Source organism: Anopheles coustani, chromosome 2 (assembly GCF_943734705.1).
Source record: "Anopheles coustani chromosome 2, idAnoCousDA_361_x.2, whole genome shotgun sequence".
In the NCBI taxonomy this organism is placed as follows: Eukaryota; Metazoa; Arthropoda; class Insecta; order Diptera; family Culicidae; genus Anopheles; species Anopheles coustani.
The window spans coordinates 47,948,068-47,973,316 of NC_071289.1; the positions used below are offsets into that span (position 1 = coordinate 47,948,068).

General features: G+C 38.9%; 4 protein-coding genes across 5 annotated transcripts; 2 read left to right on the forward strand and 2 right to left on the reverse strand.

Annotated features, from left to right (window-relative positions):
* Window positions 1-464: 464 nt before the first annotated feature.
* Window positions 465-10,765, forward strand: LOC131265588 (homeobox protein GBX-1). Its single transcript, XM_058267872.1, has 6 exons — window positions 465-531; window positions 8,923-9,054; window positions 9,112-9,223; window positions 10,198-10,293; window positions 10,391-10,467; window positions 10,522-10,765. The coding sequence occupies exons 1-6, from the start codon at window positions 465-467 to the stop codon at window positions 10,686-10,688; spliced, it is 651 nt and encodes a 216-aa protein (XP_058123855.1). The 3' UTR covers window positions 10,689-10,765.
* Window positions 10,766-13,774: 3,009 nt separating this feature from the next.
* LOC131262789 (folylpolyglutamate synthase, mitochondrial-like) lies at window positions 13,775-16,628 on the reverse strand. The gene is made up of 5 exons (XM_058264864.1): window positions 16,265-16,628; window positions 16,007-16,192; window positions 15,427-15,924; window positions 15,035-15,366; window positions 13,775-14,948 (listed from the first exon to the last, which is right to left on the reverse strand). The coding sequence occupies exons 1-5, from the start codon at window positions 16,454-16,456 to the stop codon at window positions 14,525-14,527; spliced, it is 1,632 nt and encodes a 543-aa protein (XP_058120847.1). The 5' UTR covers window positions 16,457-16,628; the 3' UTR covers window positions 13,775-14,524.
* A 2,934-nt stretch (window positions 16,629-19,562) lies between these two features.
* Window positions 19,563-20,986, forward strand: LOC131267169 (box C/D snoRNA protein 1). The gene is made up of 2 exons (XM_058269956.1): window positions 19,563-19,721; window positions 19,790-20,986. Exons 1-2 carry the CDS (start codon window positions 19,675-19,677, stop codon window positions 20,850-20,852), a joined length of 1,110 nt encoding a protein of 369 aa, XP_058125939.1. The 5' UTR covers window positions 19,563-19,674; the 3' UTR covers window positions 20,853-20,986.
* Window positions 20,987-21,012: 26 nt separating this feature from the next.
* LOC131267170 (vesicle-trafficking protein SEC22b-B) lies at window positions 21,013-22,322 on the reverse strand. 2 transcript variants are annotated; one of them, XM_058269958.1, is made up of 4 exons: window positions 22,057-22,322; window positions 21,888-21,997; window positions 21,567-21,822; window positions 21,013-21,443 (listed from the first exon to the last, which is right to left on the reverse strand). In XM_058269958.1, exons 1-4 carry the CDS (start codon window positions 22,144-22,146, stop codon window positions 21,249-21,251), a joined length of 651 nt encoding a protein of 216 aa, XP_058125941.1. In that variant the 5' UTR covers window positions 22,147-22,322; the 3' UTR covers window positions 21,013-21,248. The 2 variants fall into 2 exon arrangements, with proteins under 2 accessions (XP_058125941.1, XP_058125940.1); XM_058269957.1 differs by having other exon boundaries at window positions 21,016-21,443; window positions 22,072-22,322.
* Between the last annotated feature and the right edge of the window lie 2,927 nt (window positions 22,323-25,249).

Genomic DNA, 25,249 nt, shown 5'->3' on the forward strand with positions numbered 1-25,249 from the left:
GATGCCTGATTCGCAAATCATACAGGAGTTCGTCCTTTTCGTTTACCCCATAGCCTACTATTTTATGATATTTGCTCACTTGCTGCACTCTAGAAGGCGTGCTTGTGGTTTGTGCGAAAAAATGATCTATCATAATGTGCAAGCGGTGTTTAACTTTCATTTAGTCCAATAAATGCTTTCCTTCCATAACGTGTGCATGATTCGATGCTCTGCATAACATAAAGATTAGTTTAAGTTTGCCGCAGAGTGTGTGCTAGTTGAAGGTGGTTTAAATGGTGTATAAGTTAAAAAGCAGTGATTCTTAACGGTTTCGTAGTGAGACCAAAATCCAGACATGTAACCAATATCCGAGGATGTGTGCATGCCGAGAAATGATAAATTGAAATATGGAACATATACAATGAATTGATTCTCTTAGATTATTTCAACAATGCTGTCCGCTAGTGTGTGTTAATTTTTCAAACATGGAATCAACCAAATCCTTTTACATTAGGAATCTATTGGGTGACATAATAGGCGATCGACAATCAGGTAATAAGCATACAGTTAGAAACTTTTTAGTAATGGTCTGTTTATCAGGAGTGTGTTGAGGTGTTATAACGCTAAATATAAATATACACATGGTATAAATAAAGCTCTTGGATTAACCCAATAAACTAATCGGTAAATTTGAAGTCAAATTTAGATTGCGTAGTAAGTAGTATCTTGTTGGTTCTAACTATGGTACACTTATAACGGTTGGTTATCTAATCGATTGTATGGTATATATGTTTATCCGTGATTGTAAAATGTGTAATGTTTTCCCCTTTGTTACGACTATTACGAAATAAGTGATAATATTTCTTAAAACTCTTGTAAGTTGTGACGCTGAAAACCCTTCTTTTCTATGCCTGCAAGCATTCTTTTTGCATTCCTTAAAGACACATGAAAAAAAAGATGAATGATTCAATTACCTTGTTACTTTGTGTGTGATTAAACGTCTTTGGCAATTGTGACTTTGTATTGGATTTTGAGCGTTTGCACTTTTTTTTTAAATCACCCACTCTCTTTACTGCGCCAATATGCATAATGGATAATTTTGAAAAGGATTTTATTTTATATTCATATCACAACAGAAATTTTTTTTTTTCATGAAGATAAGGTTTTTAGTCTTAAAGGAGTTCTTGAGAACTCGAGCAGCTATAAGTGGAAGGCCCTAAAACCATTCACTACATTCACCATTCAATTTTTTCATTTTATAATTTATAAACTTTTATTTAAGATTAAAATTTTAACAGCAATCAAATTCAGATTTAACTACAATTTACCTCAATGTTGTTTTATTCAAATGTGTTTTGCTTTTTTTTCATGCGATATCATCAATAGCTTTCCATGAGAATAATAAAAATTTCCATGAAGAAAATTGGTTGGCAATTTTTTTTTTACTTTTTAATCGTAACCTTTTACTCGTTTTAAAACTAGAAAAGTTAACTTTTGAAACATTTTGGAATACAAAAGTTAATATAATTTTGAGCATTATTTCTATATTCTGGAATAAGCAAAACATTATTTTTGCTTGTCGATTATCTTCATTCTATTCTGAGAATTTTCGTTTTCTGTTTTTTCAGGTAAGTGAATCCACTACTCACGCGTTTGATAAGACTAGAAACTTTTTGGCAAAATAATTTCAACTTTAAAATTATAAATATAAAAAAAATATAGGCAACAAGAAGTGGATCCTTGCCATTTCATTCGCAACATTTGATATGAAAAGTATGGTGCTATACGAGTATAGAATACAAAACAGATTCACGACAGATTGCAAGAGCACGACGAATGTACAGGAAATATATGAAAAGGCGTAGTTGTTGCTGCACTATACATAAAACTAATTTTGTCTAGTTTTGTATAGTCTAAGTATCGTACATCTAACTTTAAATTACTTATTCAGCCTCAACACGGAATTCAATCGAATTAATCCGATCGAATCGAGCTGTTGATTTTCATATACAGGCTGGCTCCGGTTTGCGGGATGAAAGTTCGTTTCTCCTGGTAATACGTTTAAAATAGATTTATTTAAGAATAAAATTCAAACCCTTATTGACAATTTGCAACAAACAGTCCATTAATAATTCTTCTTCTTCTTGGCGTAACGACCTCTTGGTCATGCCTGCCCGTTGAGGGCTTACGAGACTTGTTTCCCTGCTGTACGTGGATAGTCAGTCCTCTCGTACAGGGGAGGGGGTCCGGTCTCGGTTGGGATTCGAACCCATGCCGTCGAGGTGGTGAGCCCCGGCGCTCATGGGTCGATTTTCTAACCGGTTTATTCAAATTCATAAAATTAAGTGGCTATTTTCTATAGGCGCACTTTTGGTTTTTGTAGGATACGTGTCAACATATTCATTTTTCTGAACAGTTTCTGAATTTCAATAATCAGTTGGTCCTCCAGCATGCTCGAATCCTGGAAAATCCTTACAGGCATAGTTCCAACCAAGTTCTTTAAAATCTATTTTTCAGCATCCTCCCATGGTTCCGAAGCTGCCACTTTAACATCAGTAGTATTATTGTACTACTTTTTGTTGGCGTGGATCCGTCGAACAATAGTTCCCCATATGTTTTCCACTGGATCCAGACTGCGGGCTTGCCACCCCAGGAGCTCAATTTTTCGGTCGCTAAACCAGGACTTTGTAGTGTAACTGGTATAAATGCTAGCATTATCTAGTTGGAATTTTGCGACGGTTCTTAGCTTCAAACAGAATTAAGCAGCTGTTAAGAACATCAATATAATCAATATAATATTAAGCTTTCCTGAGGCACAAAATCCAAGGCAAGCCATTAGAGATCCTCTTCCAAAATTACGTGTGAAGAAGTGCTCTAGTTCGTTTCGTATATCTCATAAATAGATGGTAAAACCATCGACACCATCTAATTTGAATTTCTGTTCGACGGAAAGATAACCTTGATTTGAAAAATAAACATTAAAATTATTAAAAATTTAACAAAATATAGATGGGTTCATTGGTTTGAAAATCTTCTATTTCACAAATATTTTACTGTGTCTCACTGACGTTCCATGTTGAGTCTGGCAAATTCGTTTGTTCGTTTTTGTCTTCAATTGGAAGACATTTTTGGTTGAGTAAAGTCGTCTGAAGCAGAAAACCTGTACCACTTGTTTATGAGTCCATGTTCGGATCTTCTGTCATACAAAATGCATTGAATCGTATGAGTAAAGAACAAGGCACGGTACTATAAACCAGCTTCGAACGATTTGTCAAACGAAGAAAACCGAGGCTGACGAAAACCGGGGCCAGACTGTATTAGAATTTGAAGCTTACTTCACAATGCTTCGCTTATCCCTCGGTGACAGCTTCGATTTATTCGGCTTTCGTTTAATGGTAGCGTTTTTCAAATAATTTCTTACGACTTCATCCGATCGACTGAGTCTACCTCCAATTTCTCAAATTGAAACACCTTCCTGCTAATAAACTACAATCACTCCTTTCTCATTCTCACTTAAAACACTTTCTCTCAGCATTTCAAAGCAATTTTAGTGGGATTTAATTTATTAAATTGACCAATGGAAAACTCTGTGAGCCAGGTGTGTAAAATTAGGTGTGCAATTATGGCAACTAACCGCAGTGTAGACATATATTTAACACACAAATGAACACTATTATTTTTTTTTAAATCAACTTAACGACCGTGTTGGTCGTATCTACCCCTTTCAGAGGCGGATTACCCATTCTAGGGGCCCCAAGCAGCTATAAGTTGGAGGCTCCAAGAACATGCAATACTTTCAACTTTCAATTCTTTATTCCAAAGTTTATAAAATTTCAATTTATATTCAACCACATATTTTGAATGAGGAATTCAATTTAAATTAAAGTACAATTTTCCACAGTGGTATTTGATTGAGAAATTTTCATTGCCAAAAGCCTGGTTTTCAAAGCCTCATTTGATTATTGCGAAAACATCAATAACTTTTCAAGAGAATCTTTTTTCACGAATATCATTTTCTATGAACCAAATTGACAAGTAATTTTTTTTTTAATGAATTTGTTTTTGCGACTTATGTAAAATTGAAATTCGTGAAATGTTTGAAAATGAAAAAGCAAGAATAATGTTAATCAAAATGACTATATTTAGAGATGTGCAGCACATTACTTTAGCAAATCCGTGTCCATTATCCTTAAGTTATTGTGAGCAGTTTTCCTCTTCTTTCATCAAATCTCTTCACTGATCTCTTTAGTTTGCGTCTGAGCATCAATCTCATATATTCATCATAATTTCAATATTATTTTATTATTTTATTATTTATTATTATTTTATTATATATTAAATAATCGTAGGGGTGATGCTTTCGAGGTGATGCTTTAGGGTGACTCCACTACTTGGATGAGGTGATGCACCAAAAGTGATGTAAAACCTTACTTTTGTATGGGACCACACCGAACGCTCATCCCATTGCATTGCATTGATTGCCTTAGAAAAAGGCTCGCTTGAGGGGAAATCGAAGCTACCACACACCTCTTGAGGAGAAATGGAAGGATCGCTATAGCAACCATTTTTACTAAGGAAATTATCTCACCTGGGGAAACCTGCTGGCCTGGGAGGAGAGGGTGAACCGGTTTACCGAAACGGTTTAAAAATTTGTAAATGGAAGAGAATACCATTACGCAGCTTCAGTCACGAGAATTATGAAGCGCGTTAAATTGAACATGCGTTCCACCATATCAGAAATGTTATCCACCATATTGGGTTGCACCATATCAAAAATGTATTTTTTAACATGGGTTTATGAAAATGAACACGCATGGTTTTTATGCACAAAACAAAACCCATATAAACACACAAATTACAAATAATGTGCTGTAGGTCAGTGGGCTTTCTTCGAGTTTATGTAATATGCGATCAATTTCTGCATTTCCTGAGACACACCGAACACCAGAAACATAATTCACAGTGACCTGGAACTTCACAGAATAGTTATCTGAATTTCGTGAGTGATCTACATGATTTTTTTAGTAACGATTATAAAACGGGCAAAGGAGATATTTTAATTTGATAGATAATGGAGTTTTAAACTATGCGAAACATAAAAATTTGTTTTCCAATAAACCTATATTACCCGGGCACCGTATTTAGTAGGTAGAAAACCGGGACCGACACATTAGTCAATTATTGATGCTTGACAAATTACGGGTATTGTCCCTGTAAGTTTTCTTTGACTAGGATTGGCTTGATGATAATTTAGAAATTATTATTCCCCGCCAATGTAAAACACATTCCTCAAGTAGAGCCTTTAGTGACCAATAGTACCTTTTCTGGCCCGTTAAATGTTGCATTATCTTTCAGCCATGAGCATGTCATAAGTCAGTCACTGGGCCAATATCATATCAGAATAACCGGGATTTTTATTGGCCTCTCACAGTTGATAGTGCGAATGAATCTTCAAACTGAGCTGAGTCTTTTAATACGAAAGGATAATATTCTTTATATTAAGTTCACTTGATTTAAATACAGATTCTCACCAAAATATTGGCCCGTCCAGCCGGGCTGAGAATTTTATGAATAAAATCGGGGATTGATTTTTAATAATTCAGCCATGGTCATGTCATAAGCCAGCCATTGGGCCAATAACATATCAGAAAATCCTGCATAAGCATTACCCACTCTCAGTATGATACAACTTGAATCTTCTAACCGGGATGAAGCTTTGAGTAAAACAACGTTTTTCTTGGATCTATCGCAATTTTACTAGATTTTGATGCAAATTCTTTCGTCAACATGGGCCCGTGTAACCGGGCCTTTTTACCTAGTTATATATTCAATAATCGTAAATGTAAGGTTTTCGGGGTGATGCTTTAGGGTGACTCCACTACTTGGATAAAGTAAGGCACCAAAAGTGATGCAATACCTTACTTTTGTATGGGACCACACCGAACGCTCATCCCATTGCATTGCATTGATTGCTTAGAAATAGGCTCGTTTGAGGGGAAATCGAAGGATCGCTATAGTAATCAGAGATTACTTGAGGGGAAATGAAAGGACCTCTTCAGGAGAAATGGAAGGATTACTATAGCAACCAGCTTACTGAGGAAAATATTTCACCTGGGAATTGAAACGGTTTTCAAAATTGGAAAGTGAAAACAATACAATTGCGCACCTCCAATCACGAAAATAATTAACCGCGTCTCATGCGTGCGAAAATTATTAACCGCGTCTCATGTAAACATGCGTCTCAGGATTACAAGAGACCAGAAATGTATCTTTTAACATGGTTTCTGAAAAATCAAAACGCTAACAATAAAAGTAAAACATGAAAAAAGATCGAAAAAATCCTTTACAATGTGAAATAGGACACCGGTAAAAAAAACAAAATATATGCACAAAACACAAAACACAAAACACAGCTACTCACAAATCTTATTTCTCGCGCTACTTCAAAGCTGACCAAATGTTTTCCCTGAAATCACTGTGCATACATTTGTTTCAGCCAAAATAAGGTATGGCATTTAAAATATGCTGTGGCCCGCAGATTAACGCACTCATACTACATGTAGAACACTGGCGAAATCAGAAGGAATATGATATAAAATGTGCAGGACATGCGAATTAAGCCGAGTAGATTGTCCTTTTTCAAACCATTCAATAGAGAAGATTGTCCTTTTTCAAACCAAAAAAAATGGCCATTGACGATTCCAAACCTTTGTTTGTGATTCGGTTTCTAAAACTACCCCTTTAGAAATAGCCCAATTTAGTAGCAATCTAAAACCGGGCAATGTTTTTGGCTTATGATAGCCGGCTGTCGCGGACCCCCGAGTAAATATCTGTTACCCAAATAAGAGAATTTTACTAGTTTTCAAAATACAGAAAATTTTCCAAGTGCGAACTTTCCGACATTCTTATGCCTCCTTCCTGCCTATATCTTTCAATCACCAGCATAGAAATAGAATATAGAAATTGTGTTAGAAATTATGATGCTTCGTTACAACGAATGACCTCACTCCCAATATAAAATCCCGTTTTTATAACCAAAATCTTTTGGGTTGGTGTGCACCAAACTAGATTTAAAGGTATTCAATTTTGTTGTTGAACTTAATTTTGCAGATGTGATCATCCTTCTTTACCCCTCTCGCAAATTTTCACAAAACATTATTTGTAAGCGATAAAGCAAAAGAACTTTAAATCGTGCTAAACATAATACGTAAATTTCGCCACTCTCATAATTACTTCTTAGATTGGCTTATCATTTATTTATACAGCCGGACGTCGATGAATTTTAAATGGTTGTACTAAGGTGGAAATACAGATAGATAATAAATGAAAAATGTATATTAATGTGGTTACGTCGGCTAACGGTAACACAAAAAAATAGCATTTTCAGCAAATAGTAAAATTTAAGATTGTAAAACTCAAAATACTGAATGAAAACACTCTTCCATTTGAAATTTCTTTCTACCCGGATGAAATCGGGTTTATCATCTAGCTAGTAAAAAAAGGAAAGCGATGGAGATTTTAAGGTAGGAAAAACCTGAAAAAATTAACATAAGCATTTATCATACGTATTAGTATCGATCATTTGACTAACCTAACTAAGGAATCGGTACTTAGGTAAGCCCTTAACGGGCAGGCATGACCAAGAGGTCGTTACGCCAAGAAGAAGAAGAAGAAGAAGTAGAAGAACTTAGGAATCGGAACTACTATGAAAACTTCAGTTTCAAGACAATAGCAAAGCAAAAATCTTACAGAGAAGCACATACGCACGTGTCGCTCACAATTTTCCAAATCGTATCATTGGTGGTAATGCTTCATATCCCTTCTATACATATACTTCCTTCCTGTTTAGTCTTGGCTACGGTGTGTGCCACAATTTGTCTTTCTTTGTATCAGACAATCAGTTTAGGAAGTTCCACTAAAGTGGCACTCCCGTTGCGATCGGAAATTGACAAAACCTTTTTGATATGATAAGAGTGAAAACGAGTGGTGGCATACAGAATTGACAAAACGAATCATCCCCGATTGTATGCAATGGATCAAGTGGAAACACGCTTCTCTCACATCTCCATCGAATCTAGAACAGTACGAAAATGATCTCATTAGTTGGCTATGAGTAGTGTGTATACGAACTGACAAGAGAATAGGAATTGAAAATCACGTATGTGAAGCACCCATTTTTGACAGAGAAGGGTTGTTCGATGGTAGGGAATAAAAAGTCAAGAATGGTCTATTATTTTTCAATCTTTATCATTAACATTTTGTTCCTACACGCCAATTTGTGCTTCGAAACGTTTCAACAATGACAGTAACCTGTAGTTAAATCTGGAAGTGCTGATAAACAAGAATTACATCAAGCAAACAATGCAACAAAATCAAGGATCCTTGTTTGAAAAACAGAAAAAAAGATTCAAGAAACGGATTGTCAAAAACCGCGCTAACATGTGCAAGGACAAAGAAAAAACAGAAATGAAAATTAACCCAGCCAGACTATACCGCCAAGTCCTAAATTAATTCTTACACAATTCATTCAAATTTTGTTCAGATAACGTTATGCATGTTTTTAGAGGTGCTACAGGATATTCAGTATGGCTCAGAAAACTTAAAAAAGTAAAAAGAGATTTTCCAAATAATTCGCTCCTCTTGTATTTTGTATTTTTTTTAATAAAAACCAGAAAGTAGCGTTTTTGACAAATCTTAAGATTTTATAAGCACGAAAATGTCATTTTCCTACAGTCATTTTCCTACAGGAAAATGTCATTTTCCTACAGTTTTCCTATCAGTCATTTTTCTACTTTCAAGCATCCAACTTAGTAAAACGAATTATAAATGATCCATAAGTCCTACAACAAACATGTTGTCGTACTTTATATATTATCTTCGAGAATGGGTTAAAGAGAGATGTTTTTTTTCCAGGGCAACGGATAACCCGGCTGACGTCATCAGAAACAGAGGACGACGAAAATAGTGAAATTGATATAGAAGATCGATCGTCTCCCGATTCTTGTATAATTGGCCCTCTTCTCCCTTTCAATAGTAATGTCGATAGTAGCAATAACAACATTGGAGAGTCAACTGGTACGCTACTGTACACGGTGGAGTATGATAATTTCATTAATCCCCCATTATTTTCAGGACCAAGCATACACATACAACCAGGGTTGATTATAAAAACCGGACGAAAGCCCCGCCGGCGAAGAACAGCCTTTACGCATTCGCAATTAGCTTATCTAGAACGAAAGTTCAGGTGATTATACCTAATAACATACGCATTCTGCATATATGGCAGAAAACAATAAATAATATTTTTTTTGATTAATGTCTGTGCTAGTGACCAAACAATAAAAATCTGCTGTCTCAAAAGCGCATTAGCTTTGATATGCTTAAGATACAACATCCTCTATTTCTATTTAGCTGGATTTTACAAAATCCCCTTAATAGTATTTAACATTTTTTACCGTACCGGGTAAACCGCCTCAGAGGATGTTGTGCAACTTAAAATAAAAATAATAACAACCATTTTCGTATTAAGATTGGTCCAAGTAAAATTTTACTACAGTAGTACGTCGATTACCCGTTGGCATCCAAGACCGAATAGTTTTGTTTTGTTTTATATGTCTTATTAATAATTGAAGTTTTATTGAGTTACACGGGTAATCTTGCCTATATATGTTTATGTCAAATATACGTTATAATACACGATTTGAGATAAGTTTATTGTTAAATATGTAATTTGTTTCACAATTTATTGCACCAACATGGGGAAACAAACTGTTTTACTAATCTGGCATTCGTTGTACAAGTTCAACATCGTTGTAAAGTTGTCAGTCTTAGTCCCGGATATCGTCGATGTCCTACAGTACATACATTGCCGCAGGTTTACACGGCGCTGCGACAATCCTGCGACCAGGAGTTTCTGCGACACTTTTGACATACGAGATGGCCGACTTAGGCTATTTTTTTATTACTTTGACACTCGCGGAAACACGGAAGTGGCGGAAACCCGGTCATAGGAAAGTCGCTGCGCCATGTAGACCTGCGGTTAGAGAAAATCAGTGGGTCTCAAGGAAATGTTTAGAAAGCCCTTTGTGGGTAGTCATTAGTGCCGACGGTCGTAACGCAAACGATTCAAGCGATTATTTCTAACGATTCGCCAATGTTATGCCACCAATTAGCTCATCACAGGAAATTATTTTTACAATTCATTTCCATTATCGACAGATGTCAAAAATATTTATCAGTGGCAGATAGAAGCGATGTTGCGGATGCGCTTAACCTTTCCGAAACTCAGGTTAAAACGTGGTATCAAAATAGACGGTAAGCGATGAACAAAGAGAAAATGCCCATAACGGGTTTGATAAGCCCAACTTGACTAATTCATATTTAAATGCTGATCTCACTGTTAACGCCACAGCACCAAATGGAAAAGACAGAACCAACTACGCCTGGAGCAGCTACGTCATCAAGCATCTTTGGAGAAGGATCTGCTCAGTGTGGCAGCCGCGGTCAATCCTGGACACCATCCTGGGCAAAATGAACCACCAGTTGGTTCAGTTGCTGTTTCAACTAATCTACAGTGCTGTCCAACCCCATCCACGTTGTCAGTGTCCACGGCATTTGTTCCATCTAATCCGTGCAATTTTCTAACGTCCGCAGCCGCAGCCGCAGTGATCTTTCGCAATGTTAGCTATGCGCACGGTTGTCCAATGTGAATTTGCCATAAGACTAACCTGGAAGGGGTGAAATCGTGTAACTCTGGGACGAAAAACTGTAAAATAATTTGTAAAAATACCAGATTGTGGTATTCCTAAAAATAAATCATACCTTTAAATGAATCTCAAAAGTAATCGTGTACAAGCTTTGAATTTGACAGGCGACGCTAACCGTAGGCATATTAAATATCTCTGCTCAGACATGAACAAAATTACCCATTCCATTCAATAAGTAGAACAATCAACGTTATATTGATATAATATCAAACGTTTGCATTTGGAAGCATCCTTCTGGTGTCGTTACTTTTTTAAGCATCCAATCAGTGACGACCCATCTTTCAATAATAAACAAAAGCTACACAATACGAGCTGTGTGCATGTAGGGGTGGCTGGGGTAATACGCACCCCTGGGGCAATACGCACCCTTTCCCATTTCCCTTGAAAAACGAGTTTTGGACGCGTAAAAAGTAGTCACCCTGTAAGATCAAACTAAAATATGGTCACCCTGTGAGTTTGATAACTCTACATCAACAGAAACGCGAAATAAACGCAAAACAAAATCATTCTCAGCTCAGACAGTTTTTGTTATAATGTGACGTACCATTCCGCTAAGGAATATTAAGTGCAAAAACCGATATTTACCCACGAGGAATACGAAATTTAGTGAATTGAGAATCAGTGCTTGAGACTGTTCATGAAAATTTCGGGAAGTATGCAGATTTACTCATATTTTAGTTGAAAATGTGTTCAACTATGAATGGGGGCAATATGCACCCAGTATGTCGGGGTAAAATGCACCAGTTTGTAAACAAACTATCTTCATTTGACAGTAGATGTTGCCTCTTTGTTGTGGTGCGTATTGCCTCTTTGTTATGGTGCGTATTGCCCCTTTGTTGTGGTGCGTATTGCCCCTTTGTTGTGGTGCGTATTACCCCTAGCAAAGGTGCGTTTTGCCTCAACCAGATACAGATCGATCAAAAATTGAACTTTTTCAAAACTGAAAAAAATACGTTTTTCTTAGCAAAAAAAGCAAACATTCCTGAATTGGTAACTAGTTTGAACCTTTATGAATCCTATCCAGTGATAAAATCAACAATCAAGAGCCAAGTTGTTAGAAAATTTTAAAGTTTTCCTTAAGGGGTGCGTATTACCCCATCCACCCCTATTCATTCTTGTTCTGTTTGCCGCTTCGTTCCGGTTAGAAAACCACCGCACAAATCATACAATCTTGCTAATGACCGACCAATCAACAACAACAGAAAAGTGGTGAGAATGTCACACGTCGTGCCGCCCCAAGCCAAATCCTTCCCAGGCTATAAAAACGAGCGCACCGTGCAAACCTTTCCCGAACTTTATTCTGCTAATAGGACAAATTGATCCTGATTACATGCCGCGAGGGATGCTACCTACTCGTCAGATAGATGATTCCTTTTGAATATACTGTAAGTGCTTTTCTATAGTCTTATTACAATGACAGCAGGGGATCATTACAAATTTCGTGATGATGTTGATTTTACTTCACCCTTGGCGTCAGTGCCCCCGGTTATTGTGAGCGAAATGCACTGCAATCCTCTTGACTTCTCGTACCTTCGTTGTAATGTCCCCTTTCTTGGCGTTCACCACAATGCTCATATCATGAAATGCTTATCAGTTATGGGTCGTTCGCATTCCCCCAAATGCTTTGTATGGTGAATCCATGAAGGGAAGAATAGTGCCTTAAACCTGAAATATGCAAACTTTGGTTTGGTTGGTTTATGGGGTTTAATGAATTGATATGTTACCCCAGGTTAAATCAATTATGAAAACATCATTTGTAATAAAATACGTGACGTTTAACGACATGTAGGTGTCAACAACCAAATTTTTGTACACAAATAAAAAATTTACCATACCACCAAATATGGTCGAATTTTTCAAATATTCTTGTAAAATAATTAATACATTTATTATTTGGTTTCGTGCGAATAGTTAAATAATTAACTGCATGTGTTCGAATTATGGTTTCACTTAAAAACATTTTATATTACGCTGAGGTTTTAGTTCTCACATGGAAATAAATAGGCATGATACACTATAGGTAGAAAATAGAAAGTTAACTTTGTATCTAACAGGTTGAAATATGTCAATTATGACCCCATATGTTTTATGTAAAATATATTTATTTGTATAATTTGTTAAAATTGAGAGCTCTTATAGTATGATCATTACTTTTGGTTATGAGATATAGTAACCAATTCTTATTTAATTCAAGAGGTAAAGTAACCACTTTGTGGTTCCGCGACAGCCGAACGGTAGCGCCGGTTAAAAAATCGACCCATGAACGCCGGAGCGCACCACCTCGACGGCGTAGGTTCGAATCCCAACCGAAACCGGTCCCCTGTACGAGAGGACTGACTATCGACGTACACATAGGGTAAAAAGAAGAATAAGATAGTAACCAATTCTTTGTAATACCTGAGAAAATCTTCGACTCGTGGGTGTGTTATTTTTGGAATATTGATTTTCTTATGTTACTCGACGGTGCAGTCTGGAAAGCGTGTAACACGAGCTCTAGACTACTGCGTAACGACCCGTCGCGCTTTGACATCATTTTTGCATGGACCTCAGCCGTCTGTCAGGAGACGTCGCTTTATGCGACGGGACTTCACGCTGCAGTCTAGAACTCGTGTTACAATTATCTCGTCAAATATGAAGAAACTTCCCGGTTGACAGAAATTGACATTGTTGCTGGTACTATGTACTTCCAGCAAGAGTCCCAACAATCTGCCATGGAAAAACTTGCTGGTACTACATGACAGCTGCAAAAAATTTGAATTTTCGTCAACCGGGTTTTTTATTCTACCAAACATACAGACCATATGGCTGCGGTGCGGTTACGTCACTTAGCAAGTCGGCGCATCCCAGGGGGACCCGCTGGGTGAAGTGTGCATTAATCCCAAGTGAGATCGGTTCCTCACCTGCACAAAATATAAGCACAAAATGTGCAGGCATGACCGAAATTGGTCATTACGCCAAAGAAAAAGAAGACTATTCCGGCCAAAACATTAGATTTTTTTGAATGCCCCAATTTCCTACAGCAATATTATTGTTTCGTTTATTTGTTCAAGAACATTACACTTTTATATAATTGTAGTTTTATAAACAAATTTCCCTATCTGTCACTTGATACCTATTTTCAACAAACTTTAGCAGGTGAATGAAAGGACATTGTAACCCCATTTTACATTATAATGAAGAGAGATTTAATCCTTCAATAGGACGTGATATTTAGTATGATTTCATTTCGACACTTCAGCACGAATCTCACTCAGCTAAGGAATGAATCAGGAACAAAGAGGAATATCATTGCACTGATTTTGTTGGCTCATTTGGTAAACGAATTGGATTCCACACGGGAAAAGGTACCGCACATAATTTAAATAAGAAGTGATCTTGAAGTGGGTTACAGCTGAGTTTTACAAGTAATGAGAGTGAAATGGAATATTACAAAAATGGCCAGTAGGTCTCCCTAATACCACTCCCCTAGGTTCATTGTGTCGCCGAATTTTCATAAACTCATGCAAGTAATGCATCAGGGAATTTATGTTGTAAATCCTGTCCAATATAACCATAATCTTTGATTTCATGAGGTATTCAATTCAAAAGGTTCACACAACGGCATTTGTTTAACTCATTGCATACTTTTTAGGTACAATCGCTCACAAATGGTGTAGTCACGCAGTAATTTCGGCTGAGGGAGGCTTTATTTGGGTTTTTACCTTTTTTATTTGTATGTTAGCTCGATTAACTGCACAAAAAATAGAAATACAAATATTTTGTTTAAAGTATTAAAGGGGTTACGTGGGCGAACTGTTTGAGTCTTTCGAGCAGGTAGCACTATATGCATAATGTTCTATTTTCAGAGCGCTTAATGTCGCTCCAAGAAGATGTATGGACCCGCTGATTAAAATATCACAGGAATGAGATGCCGATGGGATCATTTTGTCGATGTTCTGAAAAACGGATTCAACTGAGTCATGCACAAAACCATTTCGGTTGAATAGCTGTGTCTGCCATAAAGCACAATTCTGTTCGCAACGATGCAGTTGTTGTTCAAGTGGAAAATTATGATTCACGGTATCCGCTCGCGTAACAGCACAAAACGCTACATTTGGTGTAAAGAATGCTGCATCAAACTTCACTGTGCGTGACAGGATGGAAAGTAGTTTGTGTGAGTCTCTTTCACCGGTTGTATTAAAAACCAGCAACTTTTTGTGATGACTGTAAAGTAGAGGACATCAACATTTTTTAATCACATAAACAAACTGACAAATATGATATTTTTAATATAGCTCCAGAAGCATTACCTTCGAGATTTCGAAGCAAACCAGCGCGCACACACAGTAATGCTTTCCACCGTGTGAGCTCCATCTAGATACAGTGTTCTTCGATCGTTGTAAGGTACTATTTGAAGTCTTCCGGGCCAGAAACAATGATCAATGCCTTCAACAATGCTTGGTAGTACAGTACTTCCGTTCGTCGGTAGTAAATTAGGTCGAGTTCGTCGTATCCAATTGGACGCAATCTGTATGGCAAGGGAGGTGTTCAATTCTACGGCAGCACAGGCTTCTTTCATTAATAAAGGTTTAGTAACCCAATCATATTCGTTCAACCGGGATGGTGCTATATAAATTCTAGCCTATAAAACAAAAGTACATGAACTTCCGAGGAATGTAATGTAACATAATGGACAACTCACCTCCTTTTTAAGACACTCTTGGTGAATAACTTCCAGACACTTGGCTGGCTGCGAAGTTGTGAATACATCAGATCCTGTTTTGATGATTCCTGCCTTCTGCCAAGCGATCTCTTCTAACGTTTCCCCAAGGAGCATTGTATGTTCTAGACCAAGCGACGTTATCCCAACAGTCTGTGTATTCCGTAGCACATTTGTACTGTCAAACCGACCACCGATGCCAACCTCTATCACACAAACATCCACGTTTTCACGGAGAAAAATATCTATTGCCATTATAGTAAGAAAGCAAAAATATGACGGTAAATCTTCAATCCGATCCCGTGCGGCTTCTAGCCGATTGTAGATATTCCAAAAGTGTTCAGAAAACCGCTCATTAGCCACCGGAACTCCATTTAGACGGATCCGCTCTGTGACTGACACCAGGTGCGGCGAGCTAAAGAACCCTGTTCGATAACCGTGACTTCGAAGGATGGATTCTACCATGGCGCATGTTGATCCCTGTTTCCAATAGGAGTTGTGGGTGTAAAAAGTTGATTAAAAAGTAGTGGTTACACTAGTTGTATGTTCTACACCAATTTACCTTTCCCTTACTTCCAGAAACATGTATAACAGGTAAACGATCAAGCTTAGATAATGGAATACCAATGCGCTCCAAAAATTTTATAGTATCGCTGACGTGCTTAGAATCATCTTGATGTTTTCGCTTTATAGAGTCTTGAAGAACGCTGAAGTTCGATTGCAATGTGTTCAAAGTACGAATTGCGTTCTGTAAGCAGATAAATTCAAACACTAAACATCCGTTGATAACAGATCCCTAGAGACAAATATAGGTCGATACCTCGTAGTTTTGTTCTTTGACGACAAGCTCGCTGGAATCTGGGCAGGTTGAATGTAACTGCTTTTTATTAACTTGTAACACAGCGGTCTCGCAACAGCGTGAAACAGACGGTTCTATCATCATCACTCTACGGCTGATTAAGTTGAACGCCAAACGCAACATGTGGAACGATGGCACGAAATGGTTGCTCATTGACAAGTGAAGAGATATTGAAAACCCACAGTACGATGGAACCACTTATACTCGAACATTCTTAATTTTTACAACAAAACGTAAAAGTGTGTGTTAAGCTTTACTCACAATTATGCCAACAATAATGTATACATCATAGGAAAGAGGGGATTTTAAGCGTTCTTATCAACGTTAAAATTTCAACATACTAAGTAGTAGTAGTAAGTAGTTTTTAGAGAGGCTTTGAGCCGGGTGGCCTCTTTCACCTCTTTCAACATACTAAACAATCAAAGTTGTTGATCAAACTGCTAATAAACATTGTGGTCGAGAACCAAGGCAGTCAGTACTATCAGGTCATTATAACGCTCTGTTATGGCCTAAGGCACTGGTCACCAATGGTGGTTTGGCAAAGTAACTGGACTGTCAAACTGGTGAATTGACCCGCTTGGCGATTTCGAGCAATCGCCGTTAAACCGTCCCCGTTGAACGGTTTTGATCGAATCAGTTCATTTTACAGGCGAGGGGTAGGGAGAATACTACCTCCGCGACCTTCTGCTGTGGACAAGAACGAGATAGCTGCTATTGATGGTATGCCCTGACTCTTTTTTCCTCATTCGGTCATGCGTTTGCGAATAACGCGGAGTAAAAACCGGTTGAAGGTGTGCGTGAAGCTGACGGCATATGCATATGATTAGGTACGGTCACACGAGACGAACCCTGCTCGAATTTGGACGCTCGGCGAACCTTTTCTTGAATAAGTTAGTGAATCGAGCAGAGTTCGCGAACCTTTTTCGAGCAGAAAAGGTTCACCGATTTTGGTGGATAGCACGAACCAAGATGATTAAATACTGAATAGGTGACTTTTTAGCAGGTATTTTTTTAGAAAATGGCGACCGTGGCTTTTGACAGCATGGTGATAAACAGCATAGAATGTAAACAACTATGCGAGTAAAGAAAAGGTACGTGAGGTGAAACTTCGATACAGTTGGTCCCCGCAGTACGCGATACTCGATATACGCGAATTCGCAATACGCGATTTTTTACAACTGACAGCTCATAGCGTTGCTTGAGTTCTGACTAGTCAATTTTACTTTGTTTTGGTAGAATGAAGTTTTTAATATGCATTTTTTAACAGAGATATAACTATGCAATATAAAAAATGGAACACTTATTAGTTATTTGGATAAAAGATATGTTAAATAAGCGGTTCCCTCTCAGTGTCAACTCTTCAATATGAGGTATAAACGAAATGGCAGAGGAAATCCGCAATACGCGAAAATTCGATATACGCGATTGCGTCCGGTCCCAAACATTCGCGTACTGCGGGGACCAACTGTACATTTCGTCGAAAAATCGGTGACCGACTACGGCCGACGGCTTCTTAAACATTTTCCATGCGAACAAAACGAAAGCAATTGAAGAATCGGTTTGTTTGGTTCTCGAACGTTGTTGTTTGTTTATCTTCTAAGGGCGATTCCCGCCAAATTTGAGTATCAGCATACTGTCAAAAGCTATTTTTGGATTTTTTGCAGTGTAGACGTCAAAATGCTCTACATTCCGCTACCTTATATAGTGTGTATTTATCTTGGCACGAACCTTTGCCGCGAACCTTTTTGACGTTCCGTTCGATTTCCCCATTTGTTTACAATGCTTACTTTGATTTATTCTTACCAACTATTAATGAAACTACATCAAAGATTCGTTACGTGTGAACGCTAAAAGGTTCGGCGAACCTTTTTTTGGCATTCGTTTGTAATAGTGTGCGAAAGGTTCGCCATCAAAGGTTCGTCTCGTGTGACCGTACCTATTCTCTTTCAATGCCCAGCGAACGGCGGTACACTGAAAATCGAGCAGGTTTTTGCCTTTTTCTTTCGGACCCCCAGATGTCCGCTTAATACCCTTATTAGACGAGGATTTTATCTGTCATATTTTTCCAGAAGTTTTCTGCCAAAGTAGGCTCTGGCAGCGCGTTTGACTTAAAAATGATGTCCGCTCGTGTAATAACGCAAAGTTCCACAAAATGGGTTTTGCAGTTATTTTATCATTTTCATGTTTGAATTTAGCGTATTGTTCATCCTAGAGTAACGAACAAAATCTGTTGCAAACAATAGAGCAGAAAGTAAACAAATCGCTACTTTGCAATATAAATTCCAGTCGAAAGAAAACCGGAACCGGTCGGGCCAGATTCCGATTTCGAGGAAGGAATGTATCTGTCAAACACGTTTGGCAGATAACTTCTGGAAAATATATATAAGATACATTCCTCGTCTAATAAGGGTATAACGGGGGTGTCGGATTACATGCACACAACGTTGAGTCAGAGGTGACGGGCATCGGCAACTGACAAATAGCCCAGAGTGATTATTGCACTCACTTGTCATATCGAGACAACATCCCGCTAGGCGATTTTGAGTACTTTCCTCGATCCGCAACCACACCTGACCTATACTTTGGATGTTGTGTGCGCGCCTACCTGACTTGTCAAATTTCCGCTGAATCACCGAGGAATTGTCGCATCAACACAAGTAAAACAAACGAGTGTACAGATACGGGTCACCATGTTTCACACACCATGTTGGATCGAAGCGGTACGTTCATAACACAGAAGAGGAAGATAGCAAAAAATAGCCAGGGCGTGTAAGGGAGAAAGCATGCACCGAGTCTTGTACACAACATCCAAAGTATAGGTCAGGGGTGGTTGCGGATCGAGGAAAGTACTCGAAATTGCCTAGCGGGATGACGACAAAATAGTAGAAAATGATGCATTGGTGGGAATTGAAGACGAGCTGGGAGAAAGATTGGGAATAGTGGACATAGCAGAGACCGCAATACGAGAGCAACTATGTTTTTGCTCTCGTTTTGCCTGGCGCGTTTGGTGTGCGTTCCACTTCTGACTAAACACCCCCCCCCCCCCCCCCCACCACTTTTGCAGAAAACTTCTGGAACAATATAATACCCCCCCCCCCCCCGCCCCTCCCCCCCCCCCGTTAAGCGGACATCTGTGAGCGCGAAAGAAAAAGGCAAAAACTGCTCGATTTTCAGTGTACCGCCGTTCGCTGGGTAGGTTGTGGGATCACAATTTCGAGCTTACAAAATCATTGCAACAACCTCTTCTCCTTCTCCCTTGGTTGTTTTGTTAATAGAAGCGTCAAAAGGATCGGAAAGGTGTGCTTCGCACGTGTTTCAATCTTTTTCTGAATTGCATTATTTACGGGGATCGTATAAATTCGACGTACAAAATGAGTGATAGTGAAAACGATGCGGCTGAGATGCTGGAGGAGAAAAGGTAAGCGTTTTTAATACGCTTTATATATGACGTGTAGTTATATTATCATTTGTTACTTTGTGCTTCAGGTTAGGAACGTGTGAGGCATGTAATACTAATCCCGCGAAATACGCCTGTCCGCGATGTGAGGTTAAAACATGTAGTTTATCCTGCCTCAACTTGCATAAACGGGAACTGAAATGTGATGGTGTCCGCGACAAAACCAAGTACATACCGTTGGCTAAAATGACCAAAATGGATCTCATGAATGATTACTACTTTCTGGAAGAGTGCACGAAGTTTGTGGAGGATCGAAAGCGAGACAAGAACAAAGGATATACGCGATACAACAAAAATTTACCGTCTCATCTGTTTCGATTTCGACAAGCCGCATATGATCGCCAAACTACATTAAGATTTTTGCTACAGAACTTTACGAAACGCCAGAAAAATACCAGCCAACTCGACTTCAAAACTAGCACTATCTTCTGGCGTGTCGAATGGTGTTTTCCTATCGGCAATGAAGCTTTGATGTTCGTTGACGACAGAATATGCGAAAATGTGAAATTGTATGATGCTATCAATAAGTATCTTAATCCAGATGCGCAAGAATCAGTAGCAGGGCTATCAAAACTCACAAACTATCAATCTCGTGGTATATCCGGTGTTCAGTTATTATTGAAAGCTGAGGGAATCAAACAGTGCCGAAACAGGTTTTTTCCTTTGGATGTTAAAAATACGATTAGAGAGTGTCTTGCCGGTAAAACTTTAGTAGAGTATCCGACTATCTACGTAATTCTCGGGGAACATCTTCAAGATTACAATGTAGTTGAAAGTGATGATGATGTAGAAAATGAGACTCGTCAACATATTTATGATATGAATAAATCTAGTGATAACCCAAGTCGACCGGAGCAACCCATCGCTGCCGACGTAATTGCAGGACAGTTAGATCAAATGAATATTGATCGATTTGATCACGATACGCGCAAAGCCAGTGGAAATCAGTCACGTCAAAAACCAGTACAGATGAACTTTCTGTTTAGTGAAGAAAATAATGCAAATGAACCTTCATCTGATTCAGATGAAGGCAATTTAACAGAGGAGGAGAACACTCATAACACCACAAAACGACTCAAGATTACCGAATGAAACGATATCGGTCAAACGCTACACTGAATGTCGAATTTTTTGTGCTGTGCAAAGTAAAATGTTATAATATGATAATGAAGTTGATCAATGTGAAGTAAATCATTGAAATGAAATAAAACTGAATATTTGCAAAAAAAATCAACATATAGGTGTATATTTTTTGAATAATAAAAAACGTAGTGTTTATAACGACTGATTTGCTATTTAACAAAGTGTATGTAATGAAAGAGACGAAGAAATACATCAAATCCACAGTTTAGCCATCATCATGGTTGGAAATATATATAACAAGTGTTGTCCTTTCTTCATCCGTAACGTAACCCATTAGTTTAATATTTCCTTAATATGAATACACACGATAAACACGATGTCTTTACATAAAGCAATCAGATGTTATTAAATAACCCAAAAGTATAGAACAAACACAACTAGCACGATACCAGCCACTGCTCCTTTTACATAAAGTGATTTCCGGTTTAAATACGTCGCATCCTTCTTATATTTTTGGGAAAGCATGGAAAGATTTTGTGTTTTGGTGTCCAGTTCTGATAAAACCGTACCACGTTGCAAAACATCATCGATATTTTGGACCTGTTTGGGGAAAAGAGAAATATGTTGTATAGAATTCCGAAAAATAGTTACATCAAATAGATGTAGTCTTTCAAATCCACTGAATAATGATATATCATTCGAAATACTACAGAAAGTACTAACCATAATCCTTTGAACGTCTTGAAGCTGAGTGTTGATAGTATTGATATTTCTCCGTCGATCTGTCAAAGATTTCTTTGCTTTCTGAATGTATATGTCGAATTCTATAAAAGCATAAGGTCTTGTTACGGAATTAACCCTGCGTCCGTAGTTGTTGTGAAATTCTTGAGCGATGTCTTCCAAATAATTAAAGGCATTTCGCTTCGAAAACATTTTATCGCACATGACCAGATAGCAAACATCATTTTCAATTAAATAGCTAAAACGAGAAAAAAGGAAAAATGATTAAATCGCCGTACATTGGTGGTAATCACCATTACTCACTGAAATAAGTAAGGACCAGTTTCTATGCTGGAACGATTTGGTGAATTAGGACTAAGCTTTCGAAATAGAAGCTTGGCCTGATTTTGATATTCTAACACACTTCTGCCCGACTGTGTATGAAAATAACCAAATTAATAGATTAATAAGCATTTTTCTCAAATGGTGCAACGTAGCGACGAGTTACCTGTTCATCTTCTTGCATTGTTCCAACTAGTGGAAGTCCGTCGACGACTCTAGCTATCATAGTCATTAGAGCCATTTTAGATTATTGTTTTCACTTCCGTTTCTATTAAAAAAACTTCACGATGCCTTATTACTTTGCGTAGCTTAGTTTCCTAGTTTATTTCCCGTTTTTATCTAAACAAACTGTGTAAACGCATACAAGTCACCCGGAACGAAACGAAAATAGTCCAACAGGACGGCAACCTCACACGTCACCGGGAAAGAAGTTAGATTTAGTGTTGGCACAATCGGGATCGGAAGATCGCAGATTCAATCCCTAAGTGGATTCGAATCAGATTTGATTCGATTGGGACTCAGTTTGATAAATTTATCTTACTTTTTATACAACTTAAGTTATTATTTACAGTTCCCAGCGAACGGCGGTACACTGAAAATCGAGCAGTGGAATGATTAACAGTGGTAAAATAAAATATTTAAAATTTCATCATTAAACTTTTTTAAACATTCTCATTATTATTTTCGTTGTATTTTGATGTTTTTTTTCAACATTGTACTCGGGGTCCACACTACAGCGCGACGTCACCTGACAGGAGCTGAACTCCATGCAAAAAAAACCCTGCGCGATGTCGCGTGAATCGCGCTTGGTTTTTTTTGCATGGAGTTCAGCGCCTGTCAGGCGACGTCGCGTTACGCGACAGTGCAGTCTGGAAAGCGTGGTACAGTCGGACACGGGGTCCACACTACAGCGCGACGTCCCGTCACAAAACGCGACGTCGCCTGACAGGCGGTTGAACTCCATACTCGGGGTCCACACTACAGCGCGACGTCGCCTGACAGGAGCTGAACTCCATATAAAAAAAAACCATGCGCGATGTTGCGCGAATCGTGCTTGGTTTTTTTTGCATGGAGTTCAGCGCCTGTCAGGCGACGTCGCGTTACGCGACAGTGCAGTCTGGAAAGCGTGACTCGGGGTCTACACTACAGCGCGACGTGGCTTGACAGGAGCTGAACTCCATATAAAAAAAACCTTGCGCGATGTCGCGCGAATCGCGCTAGGTTTTTTTTGCATGGAGTTCTGCGCCTGTCAGCGTGTGATACAAAATAAATGTCGCACAAATCCCGCTAGTGTAGAAACAGCGAAAAACGCGACGTCACGCTAGCTCTTGCCAATTGTCAATTCGAAACGTAAACAAACCGACAGCTGGACAAAACGTAAACAAGCCACGAGTTCCAGTTCGGTAGTGAATCAGAGCGGAGGTTAGCAGTGCACAAGTTTCTTGAAAGGGTTAGCGGAAAAGTAAGGTTACGGCACGACCGCGTGGTCACGCCGAGCTGGAGCTCAGGTCAGAAAAATCCTAGCTGCCGCACATCTCGTACTGCTTGAGCCAATCAAGCGGACCACGAGTTCTTGTGTCCTGACAACGGAAGAAATTATCTCTCCCGTGGACGGCGGGTGGACATATGGCTTTTATAGCCGGTCCTAAAGGACGAGCCCCTTCATAGGAGTTCGGACAGAGTCGGTACGCCTCTGATTACGAGTAAGGGAACAAACGTTCGACTTAGCGTAGGAGGATATACCCCGACTCGCATAGCGAAAGAAGAAGAAGAAGAAGAGTTCCAGTTCGGCGTCGCATCAGAGCGGATGGTTAGCAGAGTACGATGTTCCTGAAAGGGTTAGCGAAAAAGTAAGGTTAACTTAGGCACGACCGCGTGGTGTCGCCGAGCTGGAGCTCAAGTCAGAGAAATCCTAGCCGACGCACATCTCGTGCTGTTTGAGTAATCAAGCGGATCACGACTTTCGTGCGATCTGACAAACGGAAGGAAATATTCCTTTCGTTACGGCGGGTGAACAGCCGCATTTTGACTGCGCACTAGCGTGGTTGGCTAGCAGTGCTCCTGGCCGCATGGTGGCAGTCAAAAGGGGACGCCTACAGAAAATCGAAAACCACAGAAAACCAGGACATATGGCCTTTAGTTTTGGGCTACTTTTGAAACGGGACGCCGCGCTGCAGCGGGCTACTTTTGAAACGTGGACCCCGAGTTTCGGCAGAACAATCGCGCAAGTCAAGCGCAACAGAGGTAGGGGAGTATGTGGAAATATGTATCACATTGGGGCGCTAACTCGGCAAAAATTTTTGTTGAATTTTGATGTAGTAATGCATGATATTTGTTTAGCTACGTAATTTATGCACCCTGAGTGAGTTTGGCACTTCTACATTTGGAATTTACTGAGAACACCACCTAAAACAAACATCGACGATACCAAAGTGACAGAAAACACGATTTAGATAACTTTCGCCAGGCATAGTAGGGGGCTGCATAGAAAATTCCCAAGTGACAGAAAACACGATTTAGATAACTTTCGCCAGGCTTAGTAGGGGGCTGCATAGAAGATTAATAGCAGTCTTATTAAACCAAAATTGCAAGTGTGTGCCAAGGTGTATAAATTAGAAGGTGAAGTCGTCCAGTGTAAAATGACATTTCATGACTTGACATAACACTTCTGGGGTATTCATATTGGTTTTGAGGGGGGGTATCGGAAAACGATTGGGTTTTTGACATAAGTCTTCTCAAATATGGCACCCCTTCCAAAGCGACATAAAGTCACCTTCTATATTTATACACCTTGAGTGTGTGCGTGAAACATGAACCCAGCGTGGGCGCCCTGATCCAATCCTTTCCATTATAACTTGAACCCTTCCATCCCAACTCCGGAACTGACAGCTCAAATCCATCAAATCAAAACCAAATATAAATTCGAATTCAAACAGACGATTTATTTTAACAATCTCAGCAGTGTTTCTGGAATAGTTTCTTCGCGTGTTCCAAAAACCGTCTAGTCACAATTCGTAGACATGAAACGAAAAAGACGAAAAGGTAAATATAGAAATATACAAATATACAACAAAATTACTGTTTACATTTACCTTGCTTGTAAACAGGATAATCTTCCCCGACGAACTCGAATGTTCCATCTTTCGGCGAACAGAGCGTCTGCATTATCATTGCATAAAGTCCATCCCTCGTCGATACAGTCACTGGAAATATTGGACAACTCTGGCCTTCCAGCACTATTTTGGCTTGTACGTCCTGTCTCATTTCAGAAATCATAGGAGCGAATGCTCCACTACGATCAATACGAGCAATGCAGAAACCTTCCAGCCTTTGTTGTTGAAACC